The 23,419-nt window shown below is 41.5% G+C and overlaps 1 protein-coding gene across 1 annotated transcript in view; it reads right to left on the bottom strand.

Moving 5' to 3' along the window:
• Window positions 1–21,051, bottom strand: part of OTOG (otogelin) — a 112,928-nt gene extending 91,877 nt beyond the window's left edge. The window contains exons 1-9 of the mRNA XM_072864588.1: window positions 21,000–21,051; window positions 20,830–20,890; window positions 20,645–20,699; window positions 17,049–17,139; window positions 4,021–4,113; window positions 3,650–3,804; window positions 3,142–3,260; window positions 2,537–2,742; window positions 263–393 (exon numbers count right to left, since the gene is read on the bottom strand). Coding sequence (XP_072720689.1) covers window positions 263–393; window positions 2,537–2,742; window positions 3,142–3,260; window positions 3,650–3,804; window positions 4,021–4,113; window positions 17,049–17,139; window positions 20,645–20,699; window positions 20,830–20,890; window positions 21,000–21,051 — 963 coding nt within the window. The remainder of the gene's footprint in view (window positions 1–262; window positions 394–2,536; window positions 2,743–3,141; window positions 3,261–3,649; window positions 3,805–4,020; window positions 4,114–17,048; window positions 17,140–20,644; window positions 20,700–20,829; window positions 20,891–20,999) is intronic.
• Between the last annotated feature and the right edge of the window lie 2,368 nt (window positions 21,052–23,419).

Raw genomic sequence — 23,419 nt, 5'->3', positions numbered from 1 at the left:
CCCAGATTCAAACACTTCTGTTGGCTGCTATGCAGACAATATAACATTTGAAAAGATCAAGAATTAAATTATAAACTCATACAGAAGAAAAATGGGGGGAGAAGGAGGGGACAAGGGAAGCTCTGCTGCAGCAACTATTTTAATCCATCTCTCCAAAGAGGAACTGAGAATATTTCCAGTCTCCTTCAAAGCGTTAGAGTCAAATTCTTGCTCTAATTAGAATCACCAACTATTGCCATAATCCTTTTGTGTTGATCCAAACCTGTAGAGATTCATGGCTTTGTGTCAGGCAGGGTGGTTCATTTAGAAGAGATTTATCCCAATTGCGTGTTCCTTCTGGAAGATTTTCCTGCCAACTCTCTACGAATTCTGTTACATCATCTGTCAGTTTTCCTAAACAAGACACACAGAGTCATACAGCGACTTGGAAGAACAACAACGTTTCTATAAGATTTCCCCGGGAAACATCTCAATAATCAAAACATCACATTAAGCAGAGCACGCCAAACCCGTCCTACAACTAAATGAATCAGCTGTTAGTCTGAAGACAATCTGGTCCTTTTAAAAAACAAAAATACTTTCAAAAGGGACTATAGTAGGAAGGCTTTAGAATGGCAGAAAGAAACTTACTCATGCGATTTTGCAAGGAAGGGCTTTAGAGAGCAGGACTGTGCCTGCTGCAGTCCTTCAATGGAAGAAAGGGAAGAAAATCTGTAATAAACTGTATATACACAGGTCCATGCTGTTACTTTATATGAAACTCGCAACAGAGAGTCTAAACCCCAAGAAAGATGAGGCATTCCTGGGTCAATGCAAGGGTACAAAACAATTGTACACATTAACCAAGTAAAGGTGTGACTTTTTCACGTAAGTAGAAATGTCCACGCTAGCTTTAAACTAGCTAAGAAAGCTATTATCCATCACAGACAAGTGGTGACTGATTACTAAGATTACCCACCAATGCATATCTTGCTGTATCTGTTTTACTACTGCTCCCCAGGCTAATTGGATAAAGCTAGTATGCCGTGTATTGACTTGTGCTACAACCACAGCTTTACGCAACTGAGATATCCTGAGAAAGGTGAGAGGGTAGAGGAAAGTCTCTGAAGGCAATGGGGACAATGAGGTATTGATCTTGGTATTATTTTAAGCATTTTGATTTAGTGAGCAAACTATTCAATGGGGGTAAGAGCTGATATTACTGCAGGGCTTTCTAAAATTGAGTGGCACACTTAAACAACAGAGGAAACCTACTACATATTGTACTCTGAGCTTTGAAGTAGTACTCTACAGAAATACCCTAATTTTAAAGAGGAGGAGCAAAAGGGAAGTGATCATGCCCCTGTACTTGGCACTGGTGAGGCCACACCTCAAATACTGTGTTCAGTTTTGGGCCCCTCACTACAAGAGAGACACTGAGGTGCTGGAGCGGGTCCAGAGAAGGGCAGCGAAGCTGGTGAAGGGTCTAGAGCACAAGTCTTATGAGGAACGGCTGAGGGAACTGGCGTTGTTTAGCGTGGAGAAAATGAGTCTGAGGGGAGACCTTATTGCTCTCTACAACTACCTGAAAGGAGGTTGTAGAGAAGTGGGGGTCGGTCTCTTCTCCCAGGTAACAAGTGATAGGACAAGAGGAAATGGCCTCAAGTTGCACCAGGGGAGGTTTAGACTGGATATTAGGAAATTTTACTTCACTGAAAGGGTTATCAAGCATTGGAATAGGCTGCCCAGGGAAGTGGTTGAGTCACCATCCCTGGAGGTATTTAAAAGACGTTTGGATGAGGTGCTTAGGGACATGGTGCAGTGGTGGACTTGGCAGTGTTATGTTTACGGTTGGACTCTATGATCTTAAAGGTCTTTTCCAACCTATACGATTCTGTGATTCTGTGAAAAAGTTAAACAGCCCAAAGCAATGATTTCCAGAAGTTTTTATCGCCTAACTTGAGATACTTTTCAAGGGGCCTGATTTTCCCCCCTGGTTCTTTTTATTTTATAGAGGTCTTCACTCAGTATTTATTGAAAGCCAAGACTCTTGGAAGTATCTGAAGCTGGTATCCAAGGATCACCGGTGACTTCTGAAAGTGTTAGCATAAATGAAGTGCCAGATCAAATGAGATTTGGCAGTCTTCATTGACTTGATTTACTAATTAAAATTATAGATCTATTTTCAATAGCAATATCTCAAGCTTCCACAGGCTCCTATATAAAATTGCTAAGAGGGCAGTAAACATTTAAAAGTAGATCTTACCTTTCAAGTTCTAGGAAACTGAAGTACAAATACCATTGTAGGTAATGAAGTAAGACAGCTTTTTGTCATGCTTTTAAAGATCTTCCTCCTTAGAACCCACCTATATTGAAATTGGCCCTCTTCACTAACAATATCACCTACCAGAAGTATTTCCATATCATATTTTCCAGTTCAAAAGTTGCCCATCTTATATTCAATTAGCATTACAATTAAAAACTAAGCAAAGTAACATTTAGTTCACCTGGAAAAAAAACCTGTATTAACACAAGAGGAAGTATTTTAAATACTCACCATAACTAGTTTCAAGATCATCCTGCAGAACAGCATTATTATTTCCACACAGTCCATGTGTTTTGCCCAGGTACTCTGGTGCCATTTTGATATACACTGCAGACATACCATCCCAAGCCAGAGTAAAGGCATACTGGTGCCTGACTAGGAAGTACCCAGCTAGCTTCTGGATGTGTAAGTTTCCAATAATATAAGGCAACTGTACTCTGAGAAATGAGAGAGAATCAAAAAAACTTTACATGAGAAAGTATCACTATTAGAAATAAATTACTTGCCAATTTAATGACTTCCTCATATATCTGAAAACCCCTGACATAAATATTGAATAATTCCACTAAAAAAAAATGAAGTTGCAAATAAAAGCAAAAAATCAAAGGATCAATGTCAATGGTTATGCTTCCTAATACTATGTACCGCTCATTTAGGTATCACCTTCCTCAGACACAACTCTGTAGGTGGAGAGTAATTATTGCAGCTGTGGTCTGGATAGTTTCTTTCTTAAGCTACCGACAAGTGAGTGATCTAGTTTACATCTCTGTTATCAAATCAGAGTTGTCAAATTAGTTCCAGTGTAGCTACAGCATCAGAAACATGAGTGCCATTACCCAAATCCTTTATAGGTGACTTCACTGCTCATCTTTATCTGTTCATCTCCAGAAAAGAATAAACTAATGGACCTTTTGCAGGAGTACGGAGAAGAATGGCACTCAGGATCATTATTCACCTGCCAAATAAAATACTAGCATCAAAGTCAAGATTTTAATCAATCTCTTCATAACCCACGTTATGCAACTCATACTCCCAATCCCCCCCTCAGCATGTGAACAAGTAGTTTGGTCCCACTCTTCCCCCAAAACCTGAGTACAATTAGCACTCTTTTTAGAGCAGTCTTTTCACAGCAGCAGCAGGTCTTCAAAGTATACACATCGGTTTCCTTCCAGCTATTTACATTTTGTGCTATAGTAACTGGTAGCCCACATTACATTAGAATTACATCTAAATTACATTCTAGAACCCCATACTATCATCACAAGTTATTTTTAATCTCTTTATATTAAAGCATTATTAGCAAGCTCAGCAACAGCTAAAAGGAACGTAAGTGCAGTCCCCTACCTGTATGGAAAAACTCTGTTCATCTAATTCAGTATGTCTCACAAGCGCGTATGTGGATTTCCCAGAAAAATAATAATAGAGTCCATCGAAAGTTTCGAAATTATATTGACCCCATGTTCTGCATATATTATCTCTTTCAGCACCTGTATTATACACTAACAAAAGGAGAGTCACTTGAGAAGTACTACTGGTTTTTGGATTCAATCTGTAGTTGAGATGTATGTATGTGGTATGCTATGAAATACCACCACAGAAAAGAGAGAAAAATACTAGGGCATGAAGGAACCTTTAGGCAGAGGGTAGTCATTCTTGTAGCTGTGGGAACCCAAGTACAATCCCAGAAAGCCAGTCAGTTTTCTCTCTTTACATACCTGTCTGGCATCTTGGTCCAGTTGCATTAAATCGACTGCAGTCACACAGCTCTCTGTAGACACACTCACCTCCATTAAAACATGTAAACGAATCTGAGTGGAAAAAGCATGGCACGTTAAAAATAAATTATGATAATTTTCATTCTTAAGACCCAGTTCTGTCACCAAATGTAACTCCATGAACAACAGGAGATGCTGGCTTAGCATTTAAGTGTTCAGGAGAATCCCACAGGCCTCCACAAACAGGAAACACACTGCAAAAGCTTCACCTCAAGAAATACAATCAGATGAAGTAAATCTATTGCACATTTAGAGAAGCCAAATCAAAATGGCTGTCATACCTATTAGTCTGACGTGTTTTTAGTCTCTTAAGCAATGAATAGGGGAACTGAACAAGTATGACACAACAAAAAAGCACAGTGCCTATATCCTTGTATAAAAGACTGCTACAAATAACACTGTATGGATAAGCTCTATCAGGATGAGAGCATACTACCCTAGAAATACAAATGTTGAGATCCCAGCTGTAAATCTTTCAGTTGCCTGCCCTCCTTCCATCTTACAACTTTTAAGTATACCAACCACAAACACTTTCCATAAAGACACAGACCACTGCTCTTGTTTCTAATTTTATTAGAGACAAACTTTGAAGAAAGGAAAAATTTAATGCTTAAGTATAGCGAGCCTACTGTAGAGAAAGTAAGCTCCCTAACTTGCAATGACAGCTTTGGAGGAGGGAGACGTGTTGGATTTTTTTACTTTTTATTTTCCCTAGGAAGATCCCCATCAAAATCTGACAAAACAAGTTTTCACAGTCTAAGGAAAGATGTGCACAAGCAGAAACAAAGCTTCTTGCTACTAAATTTAGACTTTGTGATTAAAAGCTTTTCTAACAGTTGGAATATATTCACTTATTTTGCTAATATTTCATCTTTTCAAGTTTAAGTCTCTTTAGGAAAGCATTTGAATTTTAATAATTGAGTATTATGCAATCATAGCAATTTTTGTGTCTGGAGAACAGAAACCTAGATTGTATTTGTGCAGACAAGCAGACAAGTTGCTCAAAAGAAATTATTTCAGGAAGAGACAAACTGAAGACTCAGCCTTCTTGTTCTATTTATCTTTATAAACACTTCATTCTTGAAAAATAATCTTATATATGAATTTAAGTGCTGTCCTGAAAACCAGAATTCACAGATAAAGATCTTTTCTCCCATTTCAGTAAAACCCTCGCTTATAAAATATCTAATCATCAGTAGTATATACAGAAGTCCTAACATACCTAGATTACCTTCAGGCTTTTGAGAAAGCTTTGCTAAAGAAGGTTTGAAGCTTTGCTGATGCAAGCAAAATAAAGCAAGCTCCACTTCTGACAATCCAAATAAACTCTACAATTGATTTAGTCTTGACAGAATTAGACTTCAGAGGAAAGCCTTCTAGGATATGGACCACTGTTTTATGATTTCATGGGTCACACCATCTTTAGGTTTTGTTCTCACTATTAGCATTCGCTAAACATACATGAAAAGCACCAATATCAAAAGAAGATTCTGAACTACTTTACAGAATGGTTGAGATGTTTTTTTATAAACTGATTGCAAGGAAACAAATGCTTTCTAACAAGTCAAGAGTTGATCATTGACATCCTATTGCCATTAAATCGATGCTGAATTCTTGATACCGGAAATAGCAACAGAAAAATAAATCAATTTTAAAGGATGTTTTCTCCCTACCTAATTTTTCTCCCCTCTTCTAGAATTGCATTTTATTGATGTTTTACCAATACCAATTTCCTACCAACATCTTTTTTTTTTCCAACACATTCCACCCCACCAAAAAAAAGGCCATGCTGAAAAGAACAAGGCAGGTAGACAAAGTAAAAGAGAATGCTCCTTTGCCTAGCTAGCCCAAATATCTAGCTCCTTTCCCTGCCTGGCCAGCATGAATTCAATTTAAAATCAAGCAATGCTTGCAAGTGCCATGTAGAAAGGTCCCTACTTATTCTGACTGAGCCATCTCATTTACATACTCACAGTGACCAATCTTGTCACTAATGCAAAAGCCTTATTCCTCTTGTCAAGAGAGGCAGACATTGATCTCTTTCATTTTGAGCTCACATCTCTGCAAGAGCTGTGTAATCAGAGCTCAGGTCTCTGTTCTTTGCTTCTCTAAGATTATGCCCTATTGCCTGTCCAGTTACAATAATCTGCAATTAGACTGCAAGTCATGTTCCTCTTAGTTGTAGAGGAAGTTAGCCCCCTTTTGATGTTTCGGGTTGAATGATTCCCCTTTAAGCATGGCTCAGGTAACCTGCTTCAGATTGTGCACACAGTCAGCTGATCTGGGGGCCCTTGCTGTCACTGGGAAGGATCTCCCTTGCTCCCGTTTAGACAGAAAGGGAGTCAAATCTGAATTGGAAGTCAAATGACTCAATGATGAGCATTTTCCTCTTTATGAAGTTCTCTTCTGTCTGTACATGTATGATTCTAAGAAAACCTGATAAACATAGCTCTTGTATTTGGTTATATCCCTTTTTACAACACTGTAGTATCTTTCCTTACACTGTGTGGAAGAGCTCTGTGTGCAAAGATTAGTTATCCTTAACCAGGTAATGAGAGGAATATAGTGTTGATTCAGGCGGCATTTAGTGATCTTACTACTGCAAACAATGTGGCCTCCTTTAATCATCCAATCTGCTCAATTAACACAGAAATAATTCCTCAGGTATCCGGAATAAACATCCACTAACAAAGCATTCACTCCGATCTTTTGTCATTAAAGACATATAAACTCCCTAAATAAGCCAACCCATATGATTTTATCACAAGTTTAGGTCTCTCCTAGGGACATGAGAAACACTGTAACACCTGCAGAAAGGGAATAAACATCAAGACTAAGCAAGGGTTAAAATTAGGAAAGGTTATAGAAGAATACTACATCCTTCGTTTACCTGAAAGTGACCTCTATTAAAAAGTCCTTAGCTCCTCTTTTTCCTTTGACATTATGCCAGTTGAGTGCACTGGGTTGGAATCTGAAATTGAAAACCGGTGAGACTTTTCTAGCAGAAAGTGGTAGGCCTAAGTAACATGATTCAACTCGCATAAGTAATAATGCGATTTCTAACCAGTGATGCCATTACAACCTGCAAGTCACTCTGATAATATGACTATTGTTGCCATGAAGCAACTTGTCTCAAATTCCTTCTTTATTGAACAGGGTGAAGACTTGGGATCATCTTACAACGCAATCTGAATTCTTCTCTGCTCCTCTCATTGCTTAAACACTCTAACCATGTGGTAATTACTGAATAGGCTTGCAACCCCACTCAATATGTGGATAGGGTTATTTTAGTTCCTTGGGCACCTACACCTCCGTTTCAGTTCATCCCCCTTCTTAATTCTTCAGTGTCAGGCAGTGAGAACCTTCAGGCCAGAGTTGGCACCCTATCAGCAGTACCAGAACCTCATGCCCATTATTTATCACAGCCTTTGAAAAAGTGAGACTGTAATCTAGCCTGTTTGCCTTTCCTTGCAAGTGTTTCTGGAGATAAGTGTCCAGGCTTCACAGAGGTGATTACTGCTGTTGCTCTCTGAAAAGTGATGCTTTAATAGTAGCATGTAGACCTGACAAGAGGAAGTTCCAAAATCCGTTTTGAAATACTGTACAGTCCCACCCAACTCTGGTTGGCCTTTCAAATGTTCTTCGCCTGGGCTCCAAGCACAAGTTCTGCCAATTTCATATGGTGACTGTTCAAAGACACCTTACATCTTCACCAAAATAAGCATTTATTTTGAAATATTATTATAGATGCAATACATTTTGTGGGTTTGTATCTATGATACTGTGCCCACTTAGTTTATTATGCTTTCTTACATTACTATTTCTCTAATGAGTACTTAAGACCTCTTGAACTTATTTCAGTTGCAAACCAACTGTATGTCCAGGTTTGCTCATCCATGATTTGTTCTTCTGATCTTCTAATATGTTTATTAGGAATAAAATAGGTATAGCTGAAAGTAATTTATATAATGCGAAGTCCTTCAACATGAAGTGAGGGTCACTGAAGAACAGCTCTACTCTTGGAGCACAAAGAAGTAAGTGCAAAGAAAGCACGTATCTGTATCCCACACAGAAGTTAAGACACTAAATCGGCAAGACATTTAAATTGAAGTTTTTTCACAAAAGTAAAAGCAAGCCAACACATTCAAGAACATGTCTGACTACTCAAATTACAATGCACATCAACCTTGAAATATTTGATTTTTGTTTTAACCATCACGTCAATCCAGTTGCTCCAACTGAATTTTGACCTCACTAATATACCATTATCATCAATACACTATTAATTCTTGAAGATCTGTGACTGATGTGGACCTCCTTATGGGTATTAAGCACTTCCTAGTGTTGGAATTCTGTATTTTGTTACTGTTTTTTAAGACATGGCATGAAAAAATTGTTTAATGCAAATCACTGAAGACAGATTTCCTTTCAGGATATTCATTATTAGATTTACTTGGACAGAAAAGTTGAAGCATGAAAGATTAATATAGAGATCTGAAAGCGATCAAGTTTTACTTAAACTAGGCAGGTACAAGGTCGAGCCTGTTGCCTCAGTTCTCATGATTCTGCCTATTTATCAACTTTGGCCCAAACAGTTTCAGAGCTCCAGAGTCATTTACAGAAACAGACAAAGACTTTCTAGTTTTCAGGATTCTTTAAAAGATGACATCTTTTACAAGCTTTATGCAAGTGTAGAAGAGAGGTCTGCCTGAAGGTTATCTGTCATGGTTTAACTCCAGCTGGCAACTAAGCACCACACAGCCACTCGCTCACTCCCCGCTCCTGGTGGAATGGGGGAGAAAATCAGAAGGGTAGAAGTGAGTAAACTCGTGGGTTGAGGTAAAGACAGTTTAATACGGAAAGCAAAAGCCGCACATGCAAGCAAAGCAAAACAAGGAATTCATTCACTACTTCCCATCAGCAGGCAGGTGTTCAGTCATCTCCAGGAAAGCAGGCCTCCATCACACATAACGGTTACTTGGGAAGACAAACACCATCACTCCTAATGTCCCCCCCACTTCCTTCTTCTTCCCCCAGCTTTATATACTGAGCATGACATCATATGGTATGGAATAGCCCTTTGGCCAGTTGGAGTCAGCTGTCCCAGCTGTATCCCCTCCCAACTTGTGCACCTGGCAGAGCGTGGGAAGCTGAAAAGTCCTTGATCTAGATCAAGAAAAGATCTTGATCTAGAAACAACACTCCTTAGCAACAATTAAAACATCTCTGTATTATCAACACTGTTTTGAGCACAAATCCAAAACATAGCACCATACTAGCTACTATAAAGAAAATTAACTCTATCCCAGTCAAAACCAGCACATTCTTAAACTACTAAAAAGATCAATTATTTAAAAAACAGCAAATTTTATTCTGAAATGGAAAAGTGAAAACACAAAGCAGTTTGAGATAAGAATTTGCAAGCAACATCAACTAGACATATAGCCATGCACAAGAGTAGAATGTATGCTTAAAATTAAGTAGTTAAAATTTGCTGTCAACATTCTTGAAATTTTATATTTTGTAACTCTGCAAAATTTCCATTGCACACTTTCTCTAGAAAGCTTTCAGGTGTCCTTTTGAGTACAGGAGAACCCATATAACAAATATTACTTGCATTATCTTTTCTCACAGAATCGTATAGGTTGGAAAAGACCTTTAAGATCATCGAGTCCAACCGTAAACCTAACACTACCAAGACCACCACTATACCATGTCCCTAAGCACCTCATCCAAACGTCTTTTAAATACCTCCAGGGATGGCGAATCCACCACTTCCCTGGGCAGCCTGTTCCAATGCTTGATAACCCTTTCAGTGAAGTAAAATTTCCTAATATCCAGTCTCAACCTCCCCTGGTGCAACTTGAGGCCATTTCCTCTTGTCCTATCACTTGTTACTTGGGAGAAGAGACCGACCCCCACCTCTCTACAACCTCCTTTCAGGTAGTTGTAGAGAGCAATAAGGTCTCCCCTCAGACTCATTTTCTCCAGGCTAAACAACGCCAGTTCCCTCAGCCGCTCCTCATAAGACTTCTGCTCTAGATCCTTCACCAGCTTCGCTGCCCTTCTCTGGACCCGCTCCAGCACCTCAATGTCTCTCTTGTAGCGAGGGGCCCAAAACTGAACACAGTATTTGAGGTGCGGCCTCACCAGTGCCGAGTACAGGGGCATGATCACTTCCCTAGTCCTGCTGGCCACATTATTTTTGATACAAGCCAGGATGCCATTGGCTTTCTTGGCCACCTGGGCACACTGCTGGCTCATATTCAGGCAGCTGTCAACCAACACCCCCAGGTCCTTTTGTGCCGGGCAGCTTTCCAGCCACTCTTCCCCAAGCCTGTAGCGTTGCATGGGGTTGCTGTGGCCCAAGTGCAGGACCTGGCACTTGGCCTTGTTGAACCTCATACAATTGACCTCGGCCCATTGATCCAGCCTGTCCAGGTCCCTCTGTAGAGCCTTCCTACCCTCAAGCAGATCAACACTCCCACCCTGTTTGGTGTCATCTGCAAACTTACTGAGGGTGCACTTGATCCCCTCGTCCAGATCATTGATAATGATATTAAACAGAACTGGCCCCAACACAGAGCCCTTGGGCACACCACCTGTGACCGGCCGCCAACTGGAGTAAACTCCATTCACCACCACTCTCTGGACTCAGCCATCCAGCCAGTTCTTTACCCAGCAAAGAGTACACCCATCCAAGCCATGAGCAGCCAGTTTCTCCAGGAGAATGCTGTGGGAAACCGTGTCAAAGGCTTTACTAAAGTCTAGGTAGACAACATCTGCAGCCTTTCCCTCATCCACTAGGCGGGTCACCTTGTCGTAGAATGAGATCAGGTTGGTCAAGCAGGACCTGCCTTTCCTGAACCCATGCTGGCTGGGCTTGATCCCTTGGTTATCCTCTACATGCCATGTGATAACACTCAGGATGATCTGCTCCATCAGCTTCCCTGGTACCGAGGTCAGGCTGACAGGCCTGTAGTTCCCCAGGTCCTCCTTCCAGCCCTCCTTGTAGATGGGCATCACATTAGCTAATCTCCAGTCAGCAGGGACCTCCCCAGTTAGCCAGGACTGCTGGTAAATGATGGAAAGGGGCTTGGTGAACACATCTGCCAGTTCCTTCAGTACTCTCGGGTGGATCTCATCAGGCCCCATAGACTTGTGAGCGTCTAAGTGGTGCAGCAGGTCACTAACCATTTCCCCCTGGATTATGGGGGCTCCATTCTGGTCCTCATCCCTATCTTCCAACTCCGGGGGCTGGGTACCCAGAGAACTATTGGCCCTACTATTAAAGACTGAGGCAAAGAAGGCATTAAGTACCTCAGCCTTTTCCTCATCCTTAGTCACTGTGTTCCCTCCCCCATCTACTAGGGGCTGGAGATTCTCCTTAGCTCTTCTTTTGCTGCTAATGTATTTGAAGAAGTATTTTTTTGTTGTCTTTTACAGCAGCAGCCAGATTGAGCTCTAGCTCAGCTTTGGCCCTTCTAATTTTCTCCCTGCACAGCCTTGCTACACCTTTGTAGTCCTCCTGAGTTGCCTGCCCCTTCTTCCAGAGGTCATAAACTCTCCTTCTTTTCTTGAGTTCGAGCCAAAGCTCTCTGTTCAGCCAGGCCGGTCTTCTTCCCCGTCGGCTCGTCTTTCGGCACCTGGGGACAGCCTGCTCTTGTGCCTTTAGGACTTCCTCCTTAAAGAACGTCCAGCCTTCCTGGACTCCTTTGCCCTTTCGGGCTGCCTCCCAGGGGACTCTCTTGACACCAGCCTCCTGAACAGGCCGAGGTCTGCCCTCCGGAAGTCTAAGGTGGCAGTTTTGCTGACCCCCCTCGCCGCTTCTCCACGTATCAAAAACTCTATCATTTCGTGATCACTCTGCCCAAGACGGCCTCCAACCATCACATGGCTCACAAGTCCTTCTCTGTTCGTGAACAAGAGGTCCAGCAGGGCACCCTCCCTTGTTGGCTCACTCACCAGTTGTGTCAGGAAGTTATCTGTCACACGCTCTAGGAACCTCCTCGACTGTTTCCTCTCTGCTGAATTGTATTTCCAGCAGACATCTGGTAGGTTGAAGTCCCCCACAAGAACAAGGGCTAGCGATCGTGAGGCTTCTCCCAGCTGCTTATAGAATAGTTCGTCAGTCTCCTCATCCTGGTTAGGTGGTCTGTAACAGACTCCCACCACAATATTTGCCTTGTTGGCCTTCCCCCTGATTCTTACCCATAGACACTCCACCCTATCGTCAGCATCATCGAGCTCTAAACTATCCAGACACTCCCTGACGTATAGGGCTACCCCACCACCTCTCCTGCCTCGCCTATCCCTCCTGAAGAGTTTATAGCCATCCATCGCCGCACTCCAGTTGTGCGAGTCATCCCACCATGTTTCCATGATGGCAACCATATCATAGTTTTCCTGATGTACAATGGCTTCCAACTCCTCCTGCTTGTTGCCCATGCCGCGTGCATTGGTGTAGAGGCACTTCAGCTGGGCTGTTGTCTGTGTCTCCTTCATAGAAGAGCACCCCTTGTGTGCTTTGAGGCGTTTCCCTGGCGTTTCCCTCTTGGCTCCTATCGCCTCAGGATCCCCGAGCTCAACTCTGTTCGGCTGTGCCCCAGTGTACCCCACACATCTCAGAGACACAGGCCGAGTGCCCTCGCTGGCACCCTCTCCCTCTAACCGTGGCACGTCGTCCCTCAGCTTCCCTCGGGCAAGCCTGATATTATCCCCCTCCCCCTTCGAGTCTAGTTTAAAGCTCTGTCGATGAGCCCCGCAAGTTCCTGAGCAAAGATTCTCTTTCCCCTTTGAGAAAGATGAATCCCATCAGAAGCCAGCAAACCCGAGTGCTGTGTAGGCCATCCCGTTGTCAAAAAATCCAAATCTGTGGCGATGACACCAGCCACGGAGCCATGAGTTAATAGATTGGGTGTCTCTGTTCCTTCTAGTGTCGCTGCCCACAACTGGAAGGAGAGAGGAGAAAATAACCTGTGCTCCAGAGTCCCTTACTAGCTGTCCCAAGGCCCTGAAGTCTCTTTTGATTGCCCTAGGACTTCGTGTTGCAGCTTCATCGCCCCCCACATGGAAGAGCAGTAGGGGGTAATAGTCCGAGGGCCGTACCAGGCTAGGGAGTATCCTCGTGACATCCTTCACCCAGGCCCCAGGGAGGCAGCAGACTTCCCTAAGAGGAGGGTCCATCTGGCATATCGTACCCTCGGTTCCCTTCAGAAGGGAGTCACCCACAACTATAACTTATCCTTCAACTTCATAGTCTTTGAAAGCATCTGCCTGCAACTGCACAAGTTTTCTATGGCATACAGGCTTCAACAGGATGCAATACAGCCTTGAAATGAGGACAAAGATCTCATTACACCTGGATGTAAAATCTTCCTTTTTGAGATGCTGAGGTGAATGAGTAGGTTGTAATTTTAATCCTTCAATACTAAGAGCCTTCCAGTTAGCTGCAGATTTTCTGCTCTGGTGCATCTCTTAAAATCAGCACACGTTGTAAGGGACAAGTATCTTCTATAGTAACAGTGACTTTAAACATTAAAGACTCATGCCTGCTACAGCATTTCAACACAAGAAAATTTGAAGTGTTTAACCTGTTAGGAATTTTCAGCAGTAGTTTGAAACTTACTTCCAGAAATAATTTGTTTTGCCTGTCCCAGGTTCTTAATATGCATTAGCTCTGGAGTTACTTGTTTGGGGGGGTTGTTTTGGTTTTTTTAACTTTGCATGAAAAATAGATTTGTGGGGAAGGAAGTTACAAGTTTAACAGCTATGTAAACTATATGTTAAACTGCTGTGAATTATTCTGATAAACATTTTGTCCTGGTTTTGGCTGGGATAGAGTTAATTTTCTTTCTAGTAGCTGGTATAGTGCTGTGTTTTGGATTTTAGTAGGAGAATGATGTTGATAACACACTGACTTTTTAGTTGTTGCTAAGTAATGTTTCCACTAGTCAAGGACTTTTCAGCTTCCCATGCTCTGCTGGGCGCACAAGAAACTGGGAGGGGGCACAGCCAGGATAGTTGACCCCAACTGGCCAAAGGGCTCTTCCATATCGAATGATGTCATGATCAGTATATAAACTGGGGGGAGTTGGTTGGGGGGTAGCGATCGCTGCTCAGGGACTGGCTGGGTGTCAGTTGGCAGGTGGCGAGCGGTTGTATCACTTGTTTTTTCCTGGGTTTTGTTCCTCTCTCGCTCTCTTGTTGTTTTCCTTCTCATTACAATTTATTATTATTATTATTATTGTGTTCCAATTATTAAACTGTTCCTATCTCAACTCATGAGTTTTCTTACTTTTGCTCTTCTGATTCTCTCCCCCATCCCACTGGAGGGAGAGGGTGAGCGAGCGGCTGTACATCACTTAATTGCTGACTGGGGCTAAACCACAACACATTTCAAAACTCAAATCCCATATTCCTTGGGTACAAGAAACTAACACAAGAATTTATCTCTTGGCATTTACCTGTACTATACCAACTTTTTTGTTCCACTGACATATAAGACATTACGTCGCTTTCTAAACTGCTTTCAGCTGACTAATACAACAGAAAGGTAAAGAGATACATCACACAATAAATCACACACCCATCATACAAAAATTCCACGTAAAACATGTTGGTTTATCTATATATACAGAGTTATAGGAAGCAAGAAAAAATGTTATCGCAACAAGGATTGACTGTAATAGGATGAAATATAAGTCCATTATAATCACAGTTTTCTAAGTATGACATAGAATAATTTTCATAAAGACATCACTAAACTGGAGAAAGAAGCTGATAACCTGCCTTGCTGGTTTAAAAAGGAAAAAAAAAAAAAAAGCTTTACTATTTCATATATCCCCAGATTGGTGCAAATCTCCATCAGTCCATGGGCAGAGCTATAGCAGCTTGCATCTCTCTTCAAATAGGAAGAGCCAAAACAAAACTATTGTTCTAAGCATTTAGAGCATGTTACCAAAACTCTTGCACAAAGCAGATCATGTTGTTCTTCTGTTTTTAATAAGTAAGTCTTTTAATAAGTCTTTTAATAAGTCTTTTAATAAGTCTTTTAATAAGTCTTTTAATAAGTCTTTTAATAAGTCTTTTAATAAGTCTTTTAATAAGTCTTTTAATAAGTCTTTTAATAAGTCTTTTAATAAGTCTTTTAATAAGTCTTTTAATAAGTCTTTTAATAAGTCGCACACAGACAACAATGGATTCCATTTCTCACACACAGTTTACTGGGATTTAAAAAGGAAACTTCCAAGTCTAGGTATTCCACTGTTTAAAGAGTTTAATAATCTTGATTTTATTTTCCTTCAAGTATGGGCAATCATCAATAATTTTGAAAGCATGTCTCTAACAACATTTTCTTGACAAAGCAAGTACATCAGAAATGGAAAATCCTTATGAAATATTTTTGCCCCATAGAAAAATGAGTTAGAAACCAGGAAGTTTATCCTAGTACATCTGCAGAGGGCAATGAAACCTAATTCTTGCCATCATAACTACATCCTCCTTTAAAAGCTTAGACGTGTGATGAGTTAGCATGAGATACTTGCCACCCATTTCATTCTCCCTCCTTCTAGATTTGTTCTTCCCTTTCTTAAATATTAGGCGTATTTAAGAAGCAAGAAACCTGCACATAAACCCTTTTCAAGAGTTCTGTTTAAACAGCACAATGTATCTTAAAAGTCTTTTTTCTAGCTGGTTGTTCTGAAGCAGAACATGAAATCCACTAGTCCCATTAAAGGAATTTTCACGTGCCAAAAAATAAACCCAGGGAACCAAACAATTATTATGGCAACAAATTTCTCAGCACGATTTGCACATCTTCTTTTTGGAAGCTGCTTTATTCGGTTTAAAAAAAAAAAAAAAAGTAGAGCTAAGAAAAGAACTACTTCTTGGTCAATAAGCTGGTGCAACCCCTCAAAAGCAGAGGGAGTTTTACTGGTATAGACTGCTATACTTGTAGAGTAATTTTATCATACACAATATACATATATGATATTTTTAATATACTGGAGAGGTTCATAGGTAATAGTTTTTATTTGAGTCACATGCTCCTCTAAACCCTTCTATTATTCCTCCACATTCAGCTACACACTTCTCAAAAGCTTCTGAAAACAGTATGTATTAAAGAAATTAAAAGCTTTTGGAGATGATACAACCCTAATCACTATTGATAAGAGTCCAGTCCACACATCAGCCTTGCATTTTGTGCTACAAAGCCGGGGGATGCAAACCCAGACTATTCACTATTAGGCAGGTCCCACATCCAATGCAAACAATCAGGCTGACTGAAGAGAAACTAGAGGTTTCACATCACTCACTAAAATCACTCTGAATTACTTTGCCTCATGTTTCTCCTTTGTACAAGACAAGCATGACACAGGCTCTACAGAAGAGCTAACACAGAAGATCTTTATCCTTGAGCAAAGAGATTTAAGCCTGTCTACTGCTGAAACTAAGATGAACCAAAAAAGCCATGATAAAAATTCCTCAAGCAAATGCCCACCACTGCAAGCTGGTGGCTAAGAGTACCTCATCTTGCTAACCCATAGATTACACATACAAAAAGCATCCATAGATTACCTCAGCAAAAAAGTAACAAACAAAAAACCTCCAAGCACAGAAAAGATACAGGACAGGTAATTTAATGGCATCTAGGCAGCAATCCACATCCTTAGGTATGTCACTACAAGAGCAGATAGCCCTGCTGAAAGCTCATTTTTAGAAAAACTACAATTAGAGACAGTCTTTCAAATGATCAAACCAGAACCAAGTGTAAACTTAAAGCTAGGTCAAACCCCGCGATAAATTGTCATACTCCTGTAGTCCTTTGAGACCAATCAAGGTAGAGCTCGCTTACCGTGAAGACCTGTATTAGCTATTTTAGGTTTTTTTCTTAATAAAAATAATTAAATTATGCAGAATATAATGGACAATTGAAGGTATTTCATGTAAAAACATAAATAACTTACTAGATGGTCCACATTTCATACTGTGAAGTGTCCTGTTCCGAGATAAGGATATCATAGTAGATGCAGCCTTAGAAACTGCCATTCCAGATGCCTTTCAGAAAGAACAAAGAAATCAGCAGCTATAACCAAGAAACCTTAAAAATCTCTTCATGGTCTACCAGTAAATTTACCATTTTTAGTAAACTCACTGCTTCATATTTGGCTCACTACAAAGTTATCAAAAAACACCATTGTAAAGTAAAAAGTATAGTCACTCTACTCAAGATTCCAGTGAAGGAGCAAAGTACATATTAAAAGACAGCAGGCAAATTTTAAGCCAGTTAAGCCAAAATGCCTAAAACTGCTATATCCAAACACTGTCCTCTGCACCCTTCTCTGTACTCCTTTTACTCTCAATTACAGCCTCTATACCATCATGTGTATTTAACATAATTCTCAGTATAAACATTGTGCTGGAACTTCTTATCACTCAGTTACAGTTATTTAAAATCATTTTAAAGTATACACATGCATAAACCACTGAACAACATCATAATAATTAACTTAATGTCTTGTAAGGTCCTAAATTCACACTATTTTCCAAGAACCTGATCCAAAACCCAGCAAAATCAACAGGTTTGGTTTGTGGTGGTTTTTTGTTTGTTTGTTTTAAAAAAAAATTTCTTAAATACCCAGGTTAGTTTTCAAACCATTTCCTGCCATCTTCTCTTAACCTTTTCCTGTTGTTCTAACATTCAAAAATATAAGACAGACTAAAGCTTTTATTCCCTTGTGTTTCCTTTCTCTTTAGCACTTCTGCCTTCAACAGTCAGCAGCAAGATATCTTGAGTTTTCTTGTATTAATTCTTAATATCGTGGTGAATGAAGCTTTCTTTTTCTCCAATAAATTGCCCTTTGGAATCCCAGTGTTTCTAGTCTAATAGACTTTTAGACAGGTAAACTGGAGGGACAACATTGTTTCACACTGTTTTACCCAAGGATGGTGCACAGTTTAGGTGTCATGTGTGAACATACAAGTTCCTTCCCATCTTGCAAGTGCAAACTTTTAGCACTTATAAATTTATGACCTTGTCCACCCCATTTACAGAGAAGTGGGAATAGGTACAAACTCAGTTATTTATACAAAGAGGTACTGTAGACAGTATTTTGGAAATTGCTCTTTAAGATGCAGCTTTGAATGCCGAGGTTCAAGGAAACTGGTGAACAAAGTCAACCCATCTTAAAGGAAGCATTTCAATGACGGAAAGAAATAGGACAGCACCTGAGCTTGTATAACTTGTTTAATATTCTCCAAAATTTTTTTTGAGAGGAAATAATATCCAAGGCAATTTACGTATTACTCAGAAAATAATTTCCATACCAGCTCTTGTAGAAAATATGCTTTAAGGAAATAATATTAACTTGTGGTTTTAGTGTGCACAAAACAACCAGTCCTGTAAAATGTACTATCATGCAGAAGGGAAACCAGTACCAGCATTGATCTATAAAGGTGCCTTAAAGAGTTCTTCAAAACATAAATACTTAGATTTCCTTAAAAAAAAAAAAAAAAAAAAAAAGCCAGCAATACATCAAATCACAAAAGCCAATTCAGCCTATATCATCTACTTGAGAAAACAGAAGAGCAGACCTGCTTAGCCAAGTTACAAAAATCCATTGATATTTTGTCACTATGTGGTTATATTGCCATGCTCATGACAGGTAGAAGTATACCTCCTAATGAGTACTCCTTCTCTATAACCTCCTATCTTTGCTCTAGAACTGCCTACATCTAGGCTGAGTAACATTTTCCCCAATTTAACATGAACTTTTCTATCCTCAGAAGCCAATGACATATGACAGTAAGTTCTTCCTTATTAATGAAGCATCTAATTACATTTACCTAGTTTACTTAATACAGTAACACAAACATTACAGCCATTTCATATTATTTCTTCACCTCATGAAGAGCAGCAGCTATACACTCTAAAATGTTCTTATTTCAGTGACACATTAATTATAGAATACAGTTTCATTAAGGAAAATTCAATGACAAATACAGTACCTGTTAATAAACAGCATTAGCTACAATGTATGATGTCTACCGTGATACAAATAACTGAGCAAAATATTTCCAAAATAATATTATAAACAACACCAGCTACGTCTACATAATTTCACCTAAGGAATTGGTTAGATTTATTGCATTTAATTTTCAAGCCCTAGAGTTTTATCATTCAAATTTCTCAGTCCTGTGCACGATTCTGTAGAGTATTTTTAAAATAGCAGGTGTTTTCTGTGTTCCAAATACCTACTTAGATATTTGAAAACTGATCTTGGAAACTATGTCAGTAACTAAGTCTTCACAGACATAAAATTCTGCAGAGGACTTCACCACCATTGCTCACTGTTGCTTTACCTCTTCCTCATGAGGAAGCTTATAAAAAGCAAGAACATGTAAAAACGCATTATCATTAGTTTTAGACAGTTCAAATGGCTAGAACAACTACTCTTCATGTTCTTACATTTTTAAAACTAATATTGAATTTTTTTTCCCTTTCTCCTAAGCATATTTCTTACTGAAGTTTTCTGCTCAGTAGGCTAGCACAGAAGGAAGCAAAGAGCTTATCTTGAATTCTTGGGGGGAACCTCAATCCATAAGCATTTGCTCTTATCGGCACTTGATTTTGTTACTGTTTGCAGTTATGTGGCACGTTTTTCTGTCCACTGAGCTTTTCCCAGAAAGAGCGGGGAGAAAGTAGAAAGAAAGGCGACTCCTCTGCGGAGCCATGAACAAGGGCTACAAAGCAAACTTTCCTCTTCCCACCCTCAAACAAGGGAGCGGGAACCACACACCCTAATTACATTTCAGCAACACACCATGACTGATATAGTCAGGTTGCCAAGATAAACCACATCCAAAACCCAGTACTGAGTTGTAGCGATCTGATACTGCCAGCTCATTTTCTTTCACTGAGAAGTGAAAAGGCTCCCACAAAGCGATTATTGCTGGATGAGCCAGACCAGACCTCAGCTTTCCTTGGAGCAAGGATGCTTCATAAAACACATGACTATTTCTGAACGAGCTAAAGCACTAGCTACCATCTTCCCTCACTACCTAAACACCTTAAACCCCAAGTGTCCTTCCGTTCATGACTGACACTCCTTATGTCTGGGATAAAGCACACATTCAACGCTGTTTGAAAGACAAGTCCTGAAGAATCACAAAGGGTAGAACAGCCATCAGAAATACTGACAGTATATATAGGTAAGATATAAGAAACATTATCCCGATGACAACCACATCACCCGTCCCTCAGACCGCCGCCGTCAGCCACCCCTCAGAGGGGTCTCGCCAGGCGGCGGCGCAGCGCGGGAAAGCCAGGCGCCATTTTAGGTCACAAGCGACGGCACCGCGTCGCCTCTGCAGCCCTGGTCGCGCTGCGGTTCGAGGCAACCGACCGTGGGAAGGGGCTGCTCTCCTCGCGGGGGGCTCCTCAGAAAAGCCGCACGTCCGGCGGCCTCGTCTCCCTGCGGATGCGCCGCAGCCCTCTTCCCAGCGCCCGGCCCCGCCGTGCCCACCGGCCGCCCCTCACAGCGCCCGGCCCGCGCTCCCTTACCTGCGTCGCCGCGGCGAGGCCGCCCCTTCTCCGAGGTCCCGCGGCGCTACCTCGGCTGAGGGCAGGATAACAAGGCAGGGTTTGCTCGGCCCGGGCAGCCCACCCCACCCGGCCCGCCTCAGGGCTGCCGCCCGCGCACCGCGGCGGCGAGGAAGGAGCCCCGCCGTGCCCCGGCTAGCTCTTACCTGGGGAGCGGTAGGTCCCCGCTAACGGGGAGCTGTGCCCGGGCGCCCCATGGAGATAGGGCTGGAAGGCAAAGGCAGCAGGTTAGTGACGGCCGGGACTGCCCTGCCCTTTCTTTCTTTCTTTCCTCTCTCCCGTCCCGTCCCCGTGCCCTGCCCGGCGGGAAGCTCACCCGGCGGCAGCCAGGCGCACAGCAGCGCCCCGAGGAGGAGTCGGGCCTCCATGCGGGCTGGCGGGCGGTCACCGGCTTCCCGTGGAGCTGCGGTCCTCAGCGCCAGCCTCTACCTGCACCCTGGGCTCATCCCGCCCTCCCGGGCGGGGCAGCCAGGGGGTTTATCAGCCGCCTGCCCGCCCTCCGCCTCCGGCCCTTCCCCGAGCACCTACGACGGATGCCATCCCTCGTTCTGCAACGGAGCTCCCGGCCGGCTGCTGTCCCCGCAGCCGAGCGGCTCCGGCCCCACTAACACTTCTGCCTGACTGCCCGTGCTGGGCGCTGACCTCGCCGGCTCCTCACGTTTATTTCCACTTTTCCGCCCTCTGGGCTTTAGGAAACGATTAGCGTCACGGCTTCTCAGCAGGAGCTGAAACCTCTGCGTTGGGGTGGGGTGCGGTGTAAGGCTGCGCCCCACCTCTAACGCGAACAAACCCGGGGCTTTGCCTTCTGCTCCTGAGAAGGTCGCACGACTGAAAACCGCCAGCTTGCGGAGAGCTGCCTGCTTGTGCCGAGAGGCAGCAAACGTTGTCGATGCTTAACACGGAGCGTTGGCCCCGACCCACTGAAACAGGTGCCAGAACTTGAGTAATGAAGTGCATGAGTAAGACATGAACTGAATGCAGCATGCAGCTAATGTCTATGGATTATTTCCATAGCTTCTAATTACTTTATTTTACTATAAGTTCACACTCTTGAATTTGGAGCTCTCTGTGGATCCTTTTCCAGCCTTATTATTCGTTTGGGTTTTTTTCTTGTGACTAAATTTGCTGGTTTACCTTCCTTCCATTTTTTTCCTTCCCTTTTCTTTTCCCTCTTCCTATCTCTGTTACCTTTTTTCTGTTCTTTTCCCTTTCCCATCTGCTGCTGCCTCTCTCCCCATCATTCTTCAGGTTTGCATATCTTATAACAGAAGCTTTAGAAGCTGCCCATACCAGGTGAGAAACTGTCTCAGATGAAAAGGGGCCTTTTCTGACTGCTTTGGGAAGTCTGTTAACAGTAAGTCATTAAAAAGATCTCTTTTCTGCCTTTGTAATTTGTCCCTGTGGATTGTGTTTCTTGCTGCAACAAGTGTTTCATTTCTAATGAAATGTTGGAAAACTAGTGATGTTTTCACTGAGAATTCTGTTTTCTCCTGTAAAAGCTGGAGGGAGAATGTGTATGAGAGAAAAGAAACTGAGAGAGAAAAGATGTTCTTTAACTTCAGCACAGCCTTTTCCCAATAATCCCCAACAGATTTTCAGAATTATGTGCTAGCCTCAGCCTGTAGCAGAGCATCTACTCTGAATGCACCTTGCACTTGGCTTTGGTGCACTTTCTCTGATCCACATTACATTAATGGAAGTATAGAAAGTAGATCAAAAGCAGCAGGAATCAGTTTACACAACCCACATTTTAATGTATTTCTTTGCCTACTAAATGGGATGTCCACTTTATTCATTTTCCCTTAATGCCACAAGTAGCAAACAATAATGGAAACTAGTTTAAAGCTAATTTAGATCCAATTTGATTTCTTGCTATGAAATATTTCATTATCCAAAACTAATAAACAGTCATAATTGTACCATCTTTTAATATGACATATTTGAAGTAATGGAAACTTCAGAACCATCTCATAAATTTTCTGATTATCAAACTTCCAGTGTTGGAGCATGGGATAGCTTTGTGTGTGTGTTTGCTTTGTGTTTATGCACATTACAGCACAGGAATTCGTGTAACAGAGCAGACTAACAGCCCATCAAGTTCATTATCCTTTCTGTGGTGTGCCTTTTACCTGATGATTCAGAGCAGTTTTCACATCACAAGATTAAGTTAATTCCACAATATTTTACTACACGGAGGAGTTTCTGACTCCTGCAAAATTTATCTATATGATAAAAAAAGTTACTTTCTTTCAAATGCACATAACTTTCAGCTTGTAAAAGGTCTATTGCTGTAAAGTCTTCTAGAACCAATTGATATCAATGACTGTTATAGCCATAATACCACACATACATGGTATTTTATGTGTCCTTTAAATTTCATGTATCTCTTTCCTTCTCTTTTCAAATATAAGACAATTTTGTTTTGCATATGCAGGGAAGAAATTCTATAGCTGAGCATCTAATGGTTGGATAGAATGACTTTTCAATATTGTGTGGTACTGGAACTTAGGTAGAAGAAAAATGATTTGTGTACTAGTAGTTGCACTTGTAAGAGAAAATTGTTTTCTGAAAACAGTTTTTGTATTTGTACACAGGCTTAAAATGTATTCCTCTCTTATTGCTCACAGCTGATATGAGAAATGGGCAGTGTACATAGCATTGAAATGTTCCGATACAGCAAAGCCATCTTCTGAAAGGGCTAAGAGCAATTTCTAAAGGAGCTGGTGTAGCTTATGA

This window comes from Ciconia boyciana, chromosome 6 (genome assembly GCF_034638445.1).
Source record: "Ciconia boyciana chromosome 6, ASM3463844v1, whole genome shotgun sequence".
Taxonomy (NCBI): domain Eukaryota; kingdom Metazoa; phylum Chordata; class Aves; order Ciconiiformes; family Ciconiidae; genus Ciconia; species Ciconia boyciana.
The sequence above is the reverse complement of the archived record's forward strand: the minus strand, read 5'-3'. Positions and strand labels throughout refer to the sequence as shown.